Below are 14,786 nucleotides of genomic sequence, written 5' to 3'. Positions count from 1 at the left end.
TTGTCCACAAGGAGAGATTCGCTTTCACTATAAGATTCTTTGTTTTTTTATATATTCTTCGTTGGGAAGCTCCAGCCAATGATATAGAAAGTTATATTCCTACAATTTTGATGTTAGATCACTCCCATCCCCACTTCAATGACAAGCTCCGGACTTCCCCTCAGTATGTCCCCCATATCTACGCACTTGCACTGTTTGATGATAGGCTAAAAACGTTGAGTTAGAGAATGGATAAGGTCATTGAAGAAGTCCTGTGACTCTTCAGACAAAAAGGAAGGTATATTTAATACACTAGTTTGAGAACAAGGTCAGAGTTTGCAACCAAATACAGTTGGATTTAAGAGAAAATCCTTCCAATGGAATGAACTCAGCTAATGAGGTATCTAAAATCCATGGAATTGACTAGAATGCAGGTTGTCTACTACTGTATTTCTATCATCATCTCATCCAATCCAAGCACGGACATGACAAAATTTTGGAACTTAAACCTGAAAAATATTGATTCTGTTATGCCCCTACATGTCTTTTTTTTTTTCTCTTTGATTACAAAATCAGGCATTCCTCGTGGATATCCAATTAGAAACCCCGTTCCTGTTGCGCCCGAGTGCCATAACAAAGGAATTGGACAAGAAAAAGGTTAAATAATGAAAGAATCATGAAAGGGAACATGAACAGCCCCAGTATCTAACTTAGCTCATCAGCATTATGTACAAGGACATGCTATGACTACAAAACTTGTTTCTGCGTTTCCATCTTTCTCAAGTTTTCCCTTTATAACCGAGCTTTTTCTAATGTCATGAAGATCATGATCATCTCATGTTGCAGCAGTGGGCCTTTCCTTGCTGTTGCAATTTTTCCCACATGCAAATCATCTGCCTCGGGGACTGGTAATGTGCAGTATAATAATCCTCAATGCACCCAAACTGGCAAAACTTCACACTGTGCAGATACTGCACTGGCATTGAACTATTGAACTGCTCCACCCACATTCCCATGCTCACATCCTCCATCTTGAACAGCTGCACCATGTGGAAATAGATTTAGTAAACCTTCAAGGATCAAAACAAAAACAGCCATACAAAGCTTAAAAATGGATACAAGTACATACTCTCAATTTGTGTTTTTCAAACTCTGAAACAATGAATTCTGCAATGTCATATGACACAATGTAACCTGGCCCATTTGCATAGGGTGGATAATCTTCTTCTGGCCATTCCTGAAAGTTTCCAGTAAAGGAAATGATGATGGGAAATTGCTTTCAATATGGAGCAATCATCATGCCCAAGAAAAAGAAAACCCTAACCAAATAACATTTAAGTTCAAACTTGTATGATTGCAGCCAAGATGGTAAGGAAAAGAAAAAGAGGATATTCACATTATCAAGAATTCTAAATTAACTGCAAACAGAATTGTAGTTTCTTTATACACAATAATAGGAAAATTTTGGCTTGGGCACAACAGCGCATTTTGTGCCATCGAGATTTAGAGTACAGCAAACCAGGCAAATATTATTTAATATCTGTACATCATGGAAAACCTATTCAACCCCCATTCCTAGGAGAGGCCACAGCAAATTTAGTACCATGACTTTGAAACTCCAGACTTCTAGCTGTCAGAAAGCCTATCACCATTAATTTATGCTTCTCTGTGCAAAAAATGATTTGCAAATAGAATCTCCCTCACTTATTCTTTTTCATAGATTTTTCCTTTTCTCCTTGGTGGATGGAATTGAACCAAGAACAATCTCATTCCCACTCAATCCCACTCCATGGGAGGTAAGTCTCAGGAGTAATGGGTGAATAGAATGTCTTTGAGAGAAAACCATACTTTATTTTTTTAGTTAAAAAGATACATGTGGGTTACAAAGCGCCAGAATAACTAGGAATAGGACAGTTTCATCAGCAATTCAAACATATCATAGTAATGCCAAAATAAATGATGATGTGGAGTCTTCTGTTTCTAGAAGAGGCAAACATTATTCAACTGTCACAAACAAAAGATATTTTCAAACCAGAAAAAATCATACAGGAATGCATAAAACCAAAAGAAAATGATTTTTAATTTGATATTAGAATTTTTCTGCAATCAGGAATTGCAGGCAAAATAGTACTTAAATCTGATTTCAAAGCAACATAGGAGGGAAAGAAAGGTAGAAAGAATCAAAGTTTTATCAGTGATGACCATTAGTTCAAGCCTAGAGTCAAGTAGAACCAAGGTAGAATCCGTACCTCATAAGTCACTGCCCATTTACCATATCGCAGGGGCTTGTGGTAGTAATTCATATTTCCCACATACAGACTGTTATCTTCATGGACTTTCCTTGCTTCCTTGATCACAGCATCCACCCTGACAAACGTGTCATCATCACACTTCATGATATACTTTGCAGCAGCAGTGCGAGCCTGTAAAACAGCATATGCATTGAAGATAAATAATTTCTACAAAGAAATAAAGAGTTATCAAGTATAAATATTCATCCACCACTCACCCCATATTCACAGATTGCAACAGTCTTTAACACAACAAGGTCATAATTATCCATGTAAGGAACTATAACAGTATCACCAAAATACTCTGCTTCCTTCTTTAGCTCCACGTTTATTTCTTTTCTTCCATGCTGTCAAAACACCAATGTTCAGAAAGTGATATCTCCAACTTGAAGTTTATGCATAGAGGGTTTTTTCAAATAGAGGATGCATGCCTCTTGTTTCCTGCCCTTACCAATGCTATGAAGAACCGAGCCACAACTTTAGAAGATTTGACTAAGTTATGCTGCATCCAAGATTTCCTCACAGCCATCCGCTCAGCAAAGTGATTGCCAGCAGAAAGTATGCCAATGAAAAGCTCCACAGGTCCATCTGGAAGAGGTGAGGCCTGCCATTTAGGCAACTTCTCAAGATGCAACTGAGGAGCAAAACTTGGATGTGATGCCGGTAAAGAAGCAGCAAATACAGAATGCACATCAATGTCCCCATTTACAAATAGGCCAGTGGCATCCTCAAGAACAAATCCCTGTCAACATTACAAACAATTTTGAGATGATCCCAGCCAACATCAACATCATAATACTAGGAGAGGTTTCATGAGGGAACTCACTGTGCGATAGGGAAAAGAAGTGACATGCCTCCCATCAACATTGACGTGATAACCTTCCAAGCCTGCACTCACAGTAAGAACAAATAGCTTTTCCTCTGCAAAAGGATATGGCCAATCAATCGCCACTTTCTTTGTCCGCCCTATCAGCCTGTTCAACCACCATGTAGCCTTTGATTCTTCTGAATGACTATCATCATCACGAATCCACTTCTCACATTTCACCTGCCCATCAACTTCATTGAATTCAAGGAATCAGCAAGATTTATAATTGCCTCAATAACATTTAGGGATTAAGAAATAGGGAAATTTATAGCAAATGTCCCATTATTCAGGTATTTCTGAATTCTTTAAAGCTAGTGACAACAAGAAAATAGCAACCACTGAGAAAGAAAAATGAAATAAATGAACTACCAAACAGAATTGGCAATAATACCAAAAATTTCAATTTCTACATTTAAAGTCTGTTTCAATTTCAGGTTCGGGTGATTCATTCACAGACTAGAGACAACTGACACACTTCCAACTGCAAAGGCGGTACGAATGAGCTGACATTATTACCCATAACAATGGATCAAATAAATAACAACTTAGTGAGATTATAAAACAAGCTCTGCATCTTCTTGCTCTAAATATGGCACAATGCACTCAATCCATAGCAATAATAGATAAAAGACAACCAACTGCATGCATTTTAAAATTAAAAAGCAAAGCACCACATTTAATCCACCTACCGGTTTCTTCATCCGCCCTTGATTTCCACCCCTCACACCGAAGGGCTGACCCCCATTGCATTCTATAACAAGTATTCTGCTCAATCACCGGCTTCCCGCTCCAATCGCCCTTCAACCTTGGATTGAAATGCAGTATCCTAGGCGGGTCCTCTCCATCCACTGTTTTCAATCCCTGCAACTCCATCATAAACTGGGAAACCATCACACTCTGATCCTCATCTTTCAATAACGCTATCTTCGGGTCGTACTCAGCATGTGCCCAATGCGGCTTCCCCACAACCGTAATATGTGATCCCAGCGTCAATCCACAGGGAAGCACCATAATTTTATTTCGATCCTGAAACTCCGACCCAGATAGCGCAATTGAATGTGGGCACGACTCCGACTGATTCTGCGCCTTCCTCTTCGACTCAACTTGGATTTCTCCCGAATCCAGCTTCTCCCAAAGCGTCTTCCCCACTTCCCACGCATGCTTGGCCGACTTGTGAAGCTCAGAATAGCCATCTTTACTATTGAGAAGACCCCCGTGAAATGCCAAACCAGAAACTTTCTTGTACTCCCGCATTCGACGCGCAGGGGCCCGAAACCGCGAAGACTGAGACAAGCCCTTTGAAACCCTAAAGGAGGGTCGACTTGGGGCATCTTTCTCCGCCATGTCTTGTTCGCTTTCCAGCATGAATTGTTGAGAGAATGCGTCACCGAGAAACCCGTTAAACCCATCACCCGGTAACGATCCGAACCCAGTTCTAAGCACTAGAGGGATTTCAAAACTCATGAAAATCAAGTACAGAAACAGCAGACCCGCCAAAATTTTAAACGATTTGAGCCGACTCGTTGGCACCAGTGTATCGAACTTTCCTCTCTTCATCGTTGAAAAACGACTCCCCCAACCCTAATATTCTCAGTTCAAGAAGGGGATTTCTGAAGCAGAAAACAGAAGAATGGATGAAGAAGTTCGTTTCTTCACCTGCAAACTCGAAACCCTAACCCTAGATTCCACCGAAAGGAAAAAAGCCAGGGCCGATGAACAGCCAGCTCGAGACAACAATCGAGAGACAGAGACGACCCTCTCCTTTGGGTTGATTTGGAAATCTAGTTTAAAGTCTATCCTATAAATGGAAACAGCAGATCGTGCAAGAGGAATCCTTTATTAATTTATCCACATCATTATAAAAACGCAGCGTTTTAGCAACTAGTGAAACCAAACGGCGTCGTCAGGACACAGGAACGTGTAAAAAACTCAAAAACTCAAAATTATTTATCGACCTTAGTGTCATCATCAATCATAAAATAAGGGATCGTCCCTCAAAAATTCTCACCCCATTTGAACACTGCGGTCGGTATCAACTTTCATTTTCATTCTGTTTGTATTTATTTAAAACTGACCTTCTATGGCTATTATTTTCCATTCTTAAAAGACCGTTGGGAGCGGTATCTGAAAGCGGACTTCGTGGTAGGGCGGGGTGGTGGGGTCCCTGGATCCCGTCCGTGTGGGCGACGGCATCATGCCCTCATGCTTCCTCTTTTTTCTATTCCTCGCCCACGCCCCATCCTCGTCACTATTATTATTGTCTTTTATTTTCCTAAAGATATCTGATATCTCTGAACTTAATTGCTGACCACGTGTTAAACTAACAAAGATTTAAAATTTGAAATCCCATATCCAACCATTCAAGAATTCAATTTATTTCTTTACATTTGATCTCAACTAATATTTGTACCTTTATTTTAAGTGGCTCCTTTCTAACGACTTTATTCACTGCTCATCTACTTTTAAGTTAACCAATTTGTTATATTATTTATATAATATATAGATTTTTTTAAATCACATTCAGGTTTGATTTTATTATCCTATATTTTAGTCGCATTTTTATTTTATATGATCTAAACTTTATAATATATTTTTTTTTTGATACCTTCGTATTTTCTTATGGTTGAAGACTTAATTGAACTTTATTAGTATTTAGAAAAGTTTAAGTTTGTTGATGTTGAACAAAAACAATGGCAAATAAGGTGAAAACTAAAAAAAGTCTATTCGATATTTATGTATCCTCTTACTTCTTTTTGTTTTTTTTTTATCATATATGAATTATTGAATATGATGTCAATTTTTGCAAATATCTTTCAATATAAGTGTTATTTGCGATGCATTATCATTAATAAAGAATTAATTTCTCTTTTTGTAGATTTATTTTCTTTTTCATATTTAAAAGTTGTAAATAACCTTTTTGTTATTTTAGCAATAAAATAAAATACTAATTTAATAATAAAAAGGCACCGACAAAGCAAAATTTGAGCTGCCTTTGCGCCTTTGGCTCACTACCTCACATGGGATGACACAAAAAGTGTTTGGATTTTAATCCATAAAAAGGTTTTAAAGCCAAACGCAATTCAAAATTTTTGGAAAAGGCAAAAGGAAAAGAAAAAATATATGTATACATTATGTGCCCCACAAACTAGAATGTAAATTTATATTTGAAATGTGGGGCGCATGATGCGGCAGATTGTTGTCGTGGTCCCTATCGCAAAGAAAGTTGGTAACAGGGTAACAGCGACCATGGTAAACCCTAATGAATTGTCGGCTATATTTTAATGATTGTCATGGACCCACCGACCTTTTAACCTTTCAATCATTCTATGACTTTGAGAAAAATAATTATGTAGGAGGGTTGGTTGGCTCGCCAATCAAGCCTTGCCTTCACAACCATTCACCCTTCAATTCTAGTTTCAATCCTAATTTTCCATTCAGTGATTGGGTAACTGTAAATCTCTCTCTTAATTTTTTCATCTTTTTTAAAGTTAGAGTTTGTTAAAGCCGGATATGAAAAGAAGGGAAAAATAAATAAAAGATAAAAATTATACTTTTATCGAGAAAATCTATCTTTACATCCACCTTATTCTACTCGTTCTATTGACTTTAAAACATAAATCCTATTAATATATTTACCTAAATTCTTTTTAATGTATTTAAAATATTCTTATCATTATTCTGTTCCATACTTATCTTCTCCTTAATTTCAACCTTTTATATATATATATATATATATATATATATTTATAATCCATATATTAATATCATGTGTGTAATACATGAATATATGTTAGTGTTTATGATTTATGTAAATTGTAATAGAAATTTATTATAAAAAGTAGATATTAATAATTTAGAAGTGTTTTAAAAATGAGATTTAAAAAAAATGGAAGAAAAATGAGAAAAAAAAAAACCAATTTTGTGGTATCTTCAAATGCTTTGAAAGTATAGTTTTCAATGTCTTTAAAGATATCTAAAAATTTAATTCCAAAAATACTAATTTTAAGAATATTTTGTCTTGAAAAAACCAATTATTTATTTATTTATTTATATAAATATAACCTATTTACTCCTTATATACAATAATTCCACCTTCTTTGTAAAGTAGCATTTATCCGACTCCACGCTTTGTAGGACAAATTTATGGGAGAAAATTGAAAACGTATTAAAAAAATATATTAAAAGTGTGTTTCGTAGTGTTTTCATTAAAAATGTTTTTAGTGAAATTTTTTTTTCCTTAAGTATTTTTGGAAGATTTATCAATTATTTTTCTAGAAAATATTACAAATAATTTTTCAACACTATAAATTATTTTTAAAAATATTTTCTAATTATGAATTTAAAAACTAAAAATAAAATATAAAATATTGACCTCTCACTAGAAATTTATAGCTTTCTTAATATTTATTTTTTTTTTATACATTTTTTATACTAATTCTTGAGTTAATTTCTTTTAAAAGGTTGACAAAGATGAAACTAAATATAACCAATAAATATGGAAACTCCATCATTCTTAATACAAGATATTTTCTTATTAAAAAACCAAAATAAAAAAATGAATTTGATTTTTTTTTTTCTAAAATTGTAGTCTTAACCTAAAATATAGTATTTCCTTACATTTTTCTTCTTTTTTGGTAAAATATTTATAACAAGTCATTAAAAAAATAAAAATAAATAAATAACGTAAAATTTAAAAGCAAATTGTTTTCAGCAAAAAACTAAAAAAACAAATACTCTCTTAATCTTAACTTTTTTTTTTTTCATGAATTTATTATAGATAAACATCGATTACGAGGAAGGGAAGATTTTTTTTTTCTTTTTTTTTTCCCTTAGGTAAATTGGTCGTATGGTTATGGTTGATGACAACAATAAACCAAGATTTGTGTCAAGGGGCTAGTGGGTGGATCATAAATGACAAAAATAAAAAAAAATAAAAAAATAAAAAATAAAAGCCATTAATCAGGGAGCCAAGATGAACCAGAACAGATAATGCGGATCCTGCGTGTTTATCACATACTTCATTGACCAATTCTTGGTTCCTCTCTCTTGTTTCTCCAAATTGTAGTTCCTATTCCATTCTTTTTTGGTTCTTGTACTTCTATTTTTGTTTGAAGAAGAGGAGGTTGGGATTTCTCAATCAGTGCTTTTAGAGACTGAAACAGTAGAGACAAATGGGATCATCGGAATTGTCAGCTTTCTCGGGGGCGTCATTTTCATCGAGCATAGGAGATTCTGCGGAATTTGACGTGGAATTAACGTTGAATGACAGGCTAAAAGTCTTCAAAACTTCTCAATTTGATTGCAAGGGCTACATCACCTCAAAATGCCATGCCACGAATGAAAAGGTCACCTTTCTGTCTCTCTATTCATAATTTGCTCACATTGTTTCAACAGAAGATGGTATAACTTTTATAGCATTCTCTACAGGAAATAAGGCACTTGTTCGCTTATCTGGTAGATTTAAAGAAGGCGTCTGCGGAGGAAATGCGTAAAAGCGTGTATGCTAATTATTCAGCCTTTATACGGTGAGCACATTACGTTTGATTTTGTTTCATTTTCCTTTATTTGTCACATACAAAATTACGTCTGTAACAGGGAATTGGAGTAGATGATCATGATTAACGTATGAATGATTCAATTGTATTTGGAACTGTCTGTATCCTTTTCATTTGCAGCACATCCAAGGAAATTTCAGATCTTGAAGGAGAGCTTCTTTCCATGAGAAATCTTTTATCAACTCAGGCAGCTCTAGTTCATGGTTTGGCTGAAGGAGTTGGGGTTGATTCCTTGTCTGCTGATTCCGATAGTTCAACAAAAGAGGACACATCTGATGTTACACATAGGGAACCTACTGACATGGAAAAATGGTTAATAGACTTTGTGGAGAATCTTGATGTTTTATTAGCTGAAAGGAGAGTGGATGAATCATTGACCGTCTTGGATGAAGGGGAAAGAACAGCACAAGAAGCTAGTAATAGGCAAACATTGAGCCCATCTGTTTTCTTATATCTGCAGGCTGCTATTAAAGAAGGAAGACAGAAGTTGGCTGATCAGCTTGCACATGTTGCCTGCCAAACTTCTACCTCTGGTCTTGAGCTTCGTTCAACTGTTCAAGCCCTAAAGAAACTGGGGGATGGCCCTCATGCTCATAAATTGCTGCTTAATTCTCACCATCATAATTTGGTGAACAATATGCGTATTCGCCCATCAAGCACTTCATATGGAGGAGCATTTACTGCTGCTCTTTCACATCATGTCTTCTCAATCATTGCCCAGGCAGCAAATGATTCCTTGTCAGTTTTTGGTGATGAGCCAGCATATGCATCTGAGCTTGTGACTTGGGCTGTCAAGGAGACCAAGACTTTTGCTCTTCTGGTAAAGAGACATGTTCTAGCCACTTCGGCAGCTGCAGGCGGTCTAAGACTTGCTGCAGAATGCGTTCAAACATGCTTGGGTCACTGTTCCTTGTTAGAAGCTCGCGGATTAGCCCTTTCTCCTATTCTATTGAAACTCTTCAGGCCTTGTATAGAAGAGGCACTGACTACCAACTTAAAAAGAATTGAACAGAGCAGCTCTGCTCTAGCTGTTGTAGATGATTGGACACTTGTCTTACCACCAGCTGGTATACGCCCTCTTGGTGCATGGACATCATCTCTTGGTAGTGCGATTGCATCACAGCTGAAGCTTTCAACCAGTGCTCACAGATTCAATTCAATGGTTCAGGTGATTTTCCTCTTTACAACTTTGGATTCATTTAGCATCTGACTCCCATGGGTCCTCCTTTTCATTCAAGAAATGGGCTCTTTACAGCTACTATAAGCTATTAAATATAATTAGAAAATGATGAGTGTTGAATTTAGTTTATTATATGTCATGCATCTGTCTTCGGAGCTCTATTTATTTATTTTTCATCTTCATTGCATTGCCTCGAGTTCTTGTCATTTTGGTAATTGTTCATTATGCTTGAAATGCCTTCTTCAGGAATTCTTTGAGGAGGTAGGGCCCCTTGAGAGCTTGCAGTTGGGTGGTTCCACATTGGAAGGTCTTTTACAAGTTTTCAACTCCTACATCAATTTGCTGATACATGCACTGCCAGGTACAATGGAAACTGAGGATAATCTTGGTGGCTCTGGGCATAAAATTGTTCGAATGGCAGAGACTGAATCTCAACAACTAGCTCTGCTGGCAAATGCATCAATGCTAGCAGATGAACTGCTTCCACGTGGTGCTATGAAGCTTTCACCCTTGCACCAGACTGGTAGAATGGACACCCCTGGAAGAGTTTCAGACAGGCAAAACCGATTCCCGGAGCATAGAGAATGGAAGAGGAAGCTTCAACGTGCTGTTGATCGATTGCGAGATAGCTTCTGCCGACAACACGCTCTTGAACTCATCTTCACGGAAGATGGTGAAATCCGTTTGACTGCAGAGATCTATACAAGCATGGATGGAAGTACAAATGAGCCTGAATGGTTCCCATCTCCAATATTTCAGGTAATTCAGTATAAATTGCAAGCTTCTATCTTGTTTGAGAAAGTGTTGTTCTTGTCTTCTGTAACAAGTGCATTGAAATTGTTGTTCTTATCTTATGCAACAAATGCATTCAAATTGTTGTTGTCTGATACAAATACAAGGTTCCTAAAAGTGAAACCTAAAAACAAAATGAACACTTGGTGCTCGAAATGGCCTTCACAAATAAACATGTCGGTTTCATCGCACAACAAAGATGCTGTAATTCATGGCTTAAAGTAGGAGCATCTTGGTTTTATAGAATTCCTCTTTACTTGTCCTTGGGACTGCCAAGAACCCTTCAAATCAAATTGAACAATCACTAGAACCATATATTTTGTGTTTTTTCTACTTTACGGTGCATGATCTGGTTCTTTTTTGTTCATCTATTTCAGTGTTGTATCATGTCTTTACATACATAGGCTTCATCTTCCAGATATATTTTTCATGAGTGGGTTAAGCTGTTTTTGTGAGTTATATGATCTGGTTCTTTTTTGTTCATCTATTTCAGTGTTGTATCATGTCTTTACATATATAGGCTTCATCTTCCAGATATATTTTTCATGAGTGGGTTAAGCTGTTTTTGTGAGTTATATATACATGCTCTCATATGGAGCTCGAGTTGTCAAGATCCTGTGGCTTATTATTCGTTTTTTTTTTTGTTTTTTATTAAGGAATTTTTTGCAAAATTGACCCAAATAGCAAGCATTGCAACGGATATGTTTGTGGGAAGGGAAAGGTTTGCAACTATTCTACTGATGAGACTCACAGAGACAGTGATCTTGTGGCTTTCTGATGATCAAAGCTTTTGGGGAGAGATTGAGGCTGGGCCAAAGCCTTTGAGCACTTTTGGACTTCAACAGGTATATTTTCCTTAGAAAAAAAAAACCTCATTTCTTTATTCATATTCTTTCATGTGTCCATCAGTTTGATGTTTGTAACTGAAATTGTGTATTTCTCTGATTCTTTGAAGTTTTATTTGGATATGGAGTTTGTGATACTCTTTTCATCCCAAGGTCGTTACTTATCTCGTCATCTGCATCAAGTTATCAAAAACATCATAGCTAGAGCCATTGATGCATTTGCTGCTGCAACTGGAACAGACCCATATAGGTAACACTGGCTGGCAAAATTGAATGAAGGAGAGAGGAATTCAGTCCATGGAAAGATATCAGATATCAATTTATTTATTTTTTTGTTCCACTTTTTCCTTCATTTCTTTTATGATTAATAATTTTGAACTAAGTGTTCACCTTTAAGTCTTTTCTGTTAAGAAGTTTTGACCTTCTAGCCATTGATGCACTGAAAACCTTTGTTTTGGCAGTGTGCTGCCAGAGGATCAATGGTTTGCTGAGGTTGCTCAAATAGCTATGAAGATGCTGACTGGAGAAGCCAACTTTGGAAATGTAGATCATGATGCAACCAGTCCCACTGCATCAATCTTATCTCATGGGAGTACCTAGTTGTTTAACCATTCATCATGATGTGTATATCATACAGAAAAGGACCTGGTATTCTTCATACGCCTATTTTCAGCTCTCCCATTTGATTTGTCAAATTGCTACCAGAGTCTATGACAACTTTTACATTTCTTAGCAAATGATTATTTGTTTCATTATCAGAACTCACGAGTCAAAACATCTATGTGGGCATGGATTGATTCTCTTGAATTTGGTAGCCTGGTGTTATATATATTAGCCCCCTGACCCCAGTGGAAGAGTCGCTAGTTTTACCTATGATATGTTGTAGGCATTTGAAACTAGTCCACTTAGCTTGAGTATGGCCTCGTAACATTTCTGTTTTCAGCATTTGACCTTTTTATTTGATTGTGTACACTACCAACTTGTGTGTTTGGATAGTGTGCATTAGAGACCGGGGGCATGAAGCAACTTGGCCGCCATTAAACCGAGTTCTTCACGGTTGGGTGTATCCATCTTCCTGAATGCATAACCATGTCAAATATCCAGAACTGAAGCATAGCCACATTTCTCCGGGGGTTGGAATCTTCTCTCACACTCCTTAGACCTGAAAATTACAGTCGTCTTCAACAGTGGCAGCTTATCACTTACAATCCTGCAATTCTAGAATGTTTTTGTAGTAGTACTTCTGATTTTATTTTTCTTTTTTTCTGTTTTTGACCTTTTGCTTTGAAATGAAAAACAATTTATCAGAAGGGCAGAAAACAATCAACTTGTGAAATGGTAGGAAGCATGATGGCAAAAATTGGTGTCTCCTTGTATAAAAAAATAGGGAAAAAAATGGTGTCTCCCCTGCAGTTACTGGCTGTTACATTTTGTACATCAAAATAATTTGAAAGTTAGTTCATGAAGTGATTTTTAACTAATTTTTGCAAATGATTTCACTTTACATTGCTTGCTAGTTACTGCCTTTGTAGGTAGACAAAATTTTTTAGTATTCTATTAACCCAACTTCCTCATTTTCTACTACAATGTTCATAGAGAAGTGAGTACGTCTCTTCCCTTTACATATGGCAAGTGCTCGCCTTCCCAAAGGATTTGGAAGAGTAGGACAATAAAGTTGTGTCCAATCCCCTAGTGCAAGGATCAATATAAGAAAAAAGGTGGTAATAAGAAAGCTATAAAATGACACTTCTTAAAAGCGTCCTCTTCTCTCGTGTCAAGGTATGGATAAGGGCAATCATGGTTTTCTAGAAAGCATTATCTACAATTAAATACTAATGTTGATGCTCATAGAAGTATCATCTTTTCAAACAGCGATGTTTTTTGATTGTAGTACCATTATTTCCACCAAATTTCAGTTAGAGGACAATCTTGAGGCTTTTGAAAACATTATCTTTAATATTCATTATCAGTGGTGCTTTAGCAAGTGTCATTGTTAACATGTTTTATTATTTTCTTTGAGTGTACTGCCATTATTTCCACCAACTTTCAATTAAGGAACAATCTTGAGGCTCAAGAAGTGTCATTGTTAACATCCTTTGTTATCTTCTTGTGGTGACGACATTTCAAGCAGCACCATTGTTGAGTAACCTATGTTGACACTTTAGAACATATAATTATATCTTAAAAAAAAAAAATTGAATAAATTTGTTAACAAAATCATAACTAATGCTTACATAATTGATTAGTATATAAGTAAATTTATTAATATAACAAATGATTTACAACATAAAATTTTTCTAAACTCCAACATAAAAACAAGTATGCACCACAAAATGGGCAACATCTATATTCCTCATCAAAAGTAATATATTACCAATAAAAAGATGAATAGGCCGAAAGTATTTCGGTGCTTGCATATCAATTCGTGAACTTGGAATCTTTTACCTATAGACATTAAATAAACAAAGGATAGAAGAGGAAAATTATATTTGTTTAATACAAATTAAATGAAAGTTAAGTTTAGATATACAAGTAGTCCATAAAACACAAGTGAAAATAACTTACATTTAATGGGGTTTATGTTTGAATCACGATGAAAAATATAATTTTTTAGACACTATGAACTACATTCAAGTATGGAAAAGAAGACACACATGTTAACAATTTCTTTAAGAATATTATCACATAATTAATGTAGCAATGGATTAAGATAGTGTTCAATCATTAGCGTTATATCTAGTGCTACTAAAACCTAGTGGAAACTATAACAATAACATTACATGTATTAGATGTTATTTACTAATTAGCATAACCTCAGCTAACTTGTACAAAAAAACTTCATGTTTTCCATAACTTACTCTGGATTATATGGAATAACAAAGTAGTCAACATGTTTTACATCCATTAATTGATTTGTAATCAACCTTAAATTTTTTTACTTTTTTTTTTTTTTTTGCCTCACATCCATTCTAGCTTTGGAAACCAAAGTTGGATTGGCAAAAACAAATTTTTTGACAAGCCTAGAATAAATTACCTTTTTTTGTAGGTGTATGATTAAATTCCAAATACCTTAAATTAGTAATGATTTTTTTTTTTTTTTTTTACACTTCTAACAAAAAAATAAAAGAACACATATTAACAAGTTATAAAATCCTTTACCATAAATAATATATGACATAATTAAACAACACTTCGTTCAATGAGATTATCATATCCATATCTTCTTTCATAAGGGAGGTCTTAAAACCCTCATCAAACACATCATTTGAGACCTCT

General features: G+C 35.5%; 2 protein-coding genes across 2 annotated transcripts; one reads left to right on the top strand and one right to left on the bottom strand.

The window, feature by feature from the left end:
* Positions 1-621: 621 nt before the first annotated feature.
* On the bottom strand, positions 622-4,950 carry LOC100260423 (hydroxyproline O-galactosyltransferase GALT6). The gene is made up of 7 exons (XM_002268567.5): positions 3,828-4,950; positions 3,097-3,329; positions 2,722-3,012; positions 2,489-2,617; positions 2,229-2,402; positions 1,109-1,216; positions 622-1,019 (listed from the first exon to the last, which is right to left on the bottom strand). Exons 1-7 carry the CDS (start codon positions 4,693-4,695, stop codon positions 810-812), a joined length of 2,013 nt encoding a protein of 670 aa, XP_002268603.1. The 5' UTR covers positions 4,696-4,950; the 3' UTR covers positions 622-809.
* Positions 4,951-8,145: 3,195 nt separating this feature from the next.
* Positions 8,146-12,889, top strand: LOC100265642 (exocyst complex component EXO84A). The gene is made up of 7 exons (XM_002268525.3): positions 8,146-8,483; positions 8,566-8,663; positions 8,814-9,861; positions 10,120-10,632; positions 11,322-11,510; positions 11,621-11,760; positions 11,972-12,889. Exons 1-7 carry the CDS (start codon positions 8,310-8,312, stop codon positions 12,108-12,110), a joined length of 2,301 nt encoding a protein of 766 aa, XP_002268561.1. The 5' UTR covers positions 8,146-8,309; the 3' UTR covers positions 12,111-12,889.
* The last annotated feature ends 1,897 nt before the right edge of the window (positions 12,890-14,786 follow it).

The sequence above is a fragment of the Vitis vinifera genome, chromosome 1, assembly GCF_030704535.1.
Source record: "Vitis vinifera cultivar Pinot Noir 40024 chromosome 1, ASM3070453v1".
In the NCBI taxonomy this organism is placed as follows: domain Eukaryota; kingdom Viridiplantae; phylum Streptophyta; class Magnoliopsida; order Vitales; family Vitaceae; genus Vitis; species Vitis vinifera.
Note: the sequence above shows the minus strand (reverse complement) of the source record. Positions and strands in the feature narration are given on the sequence as shown.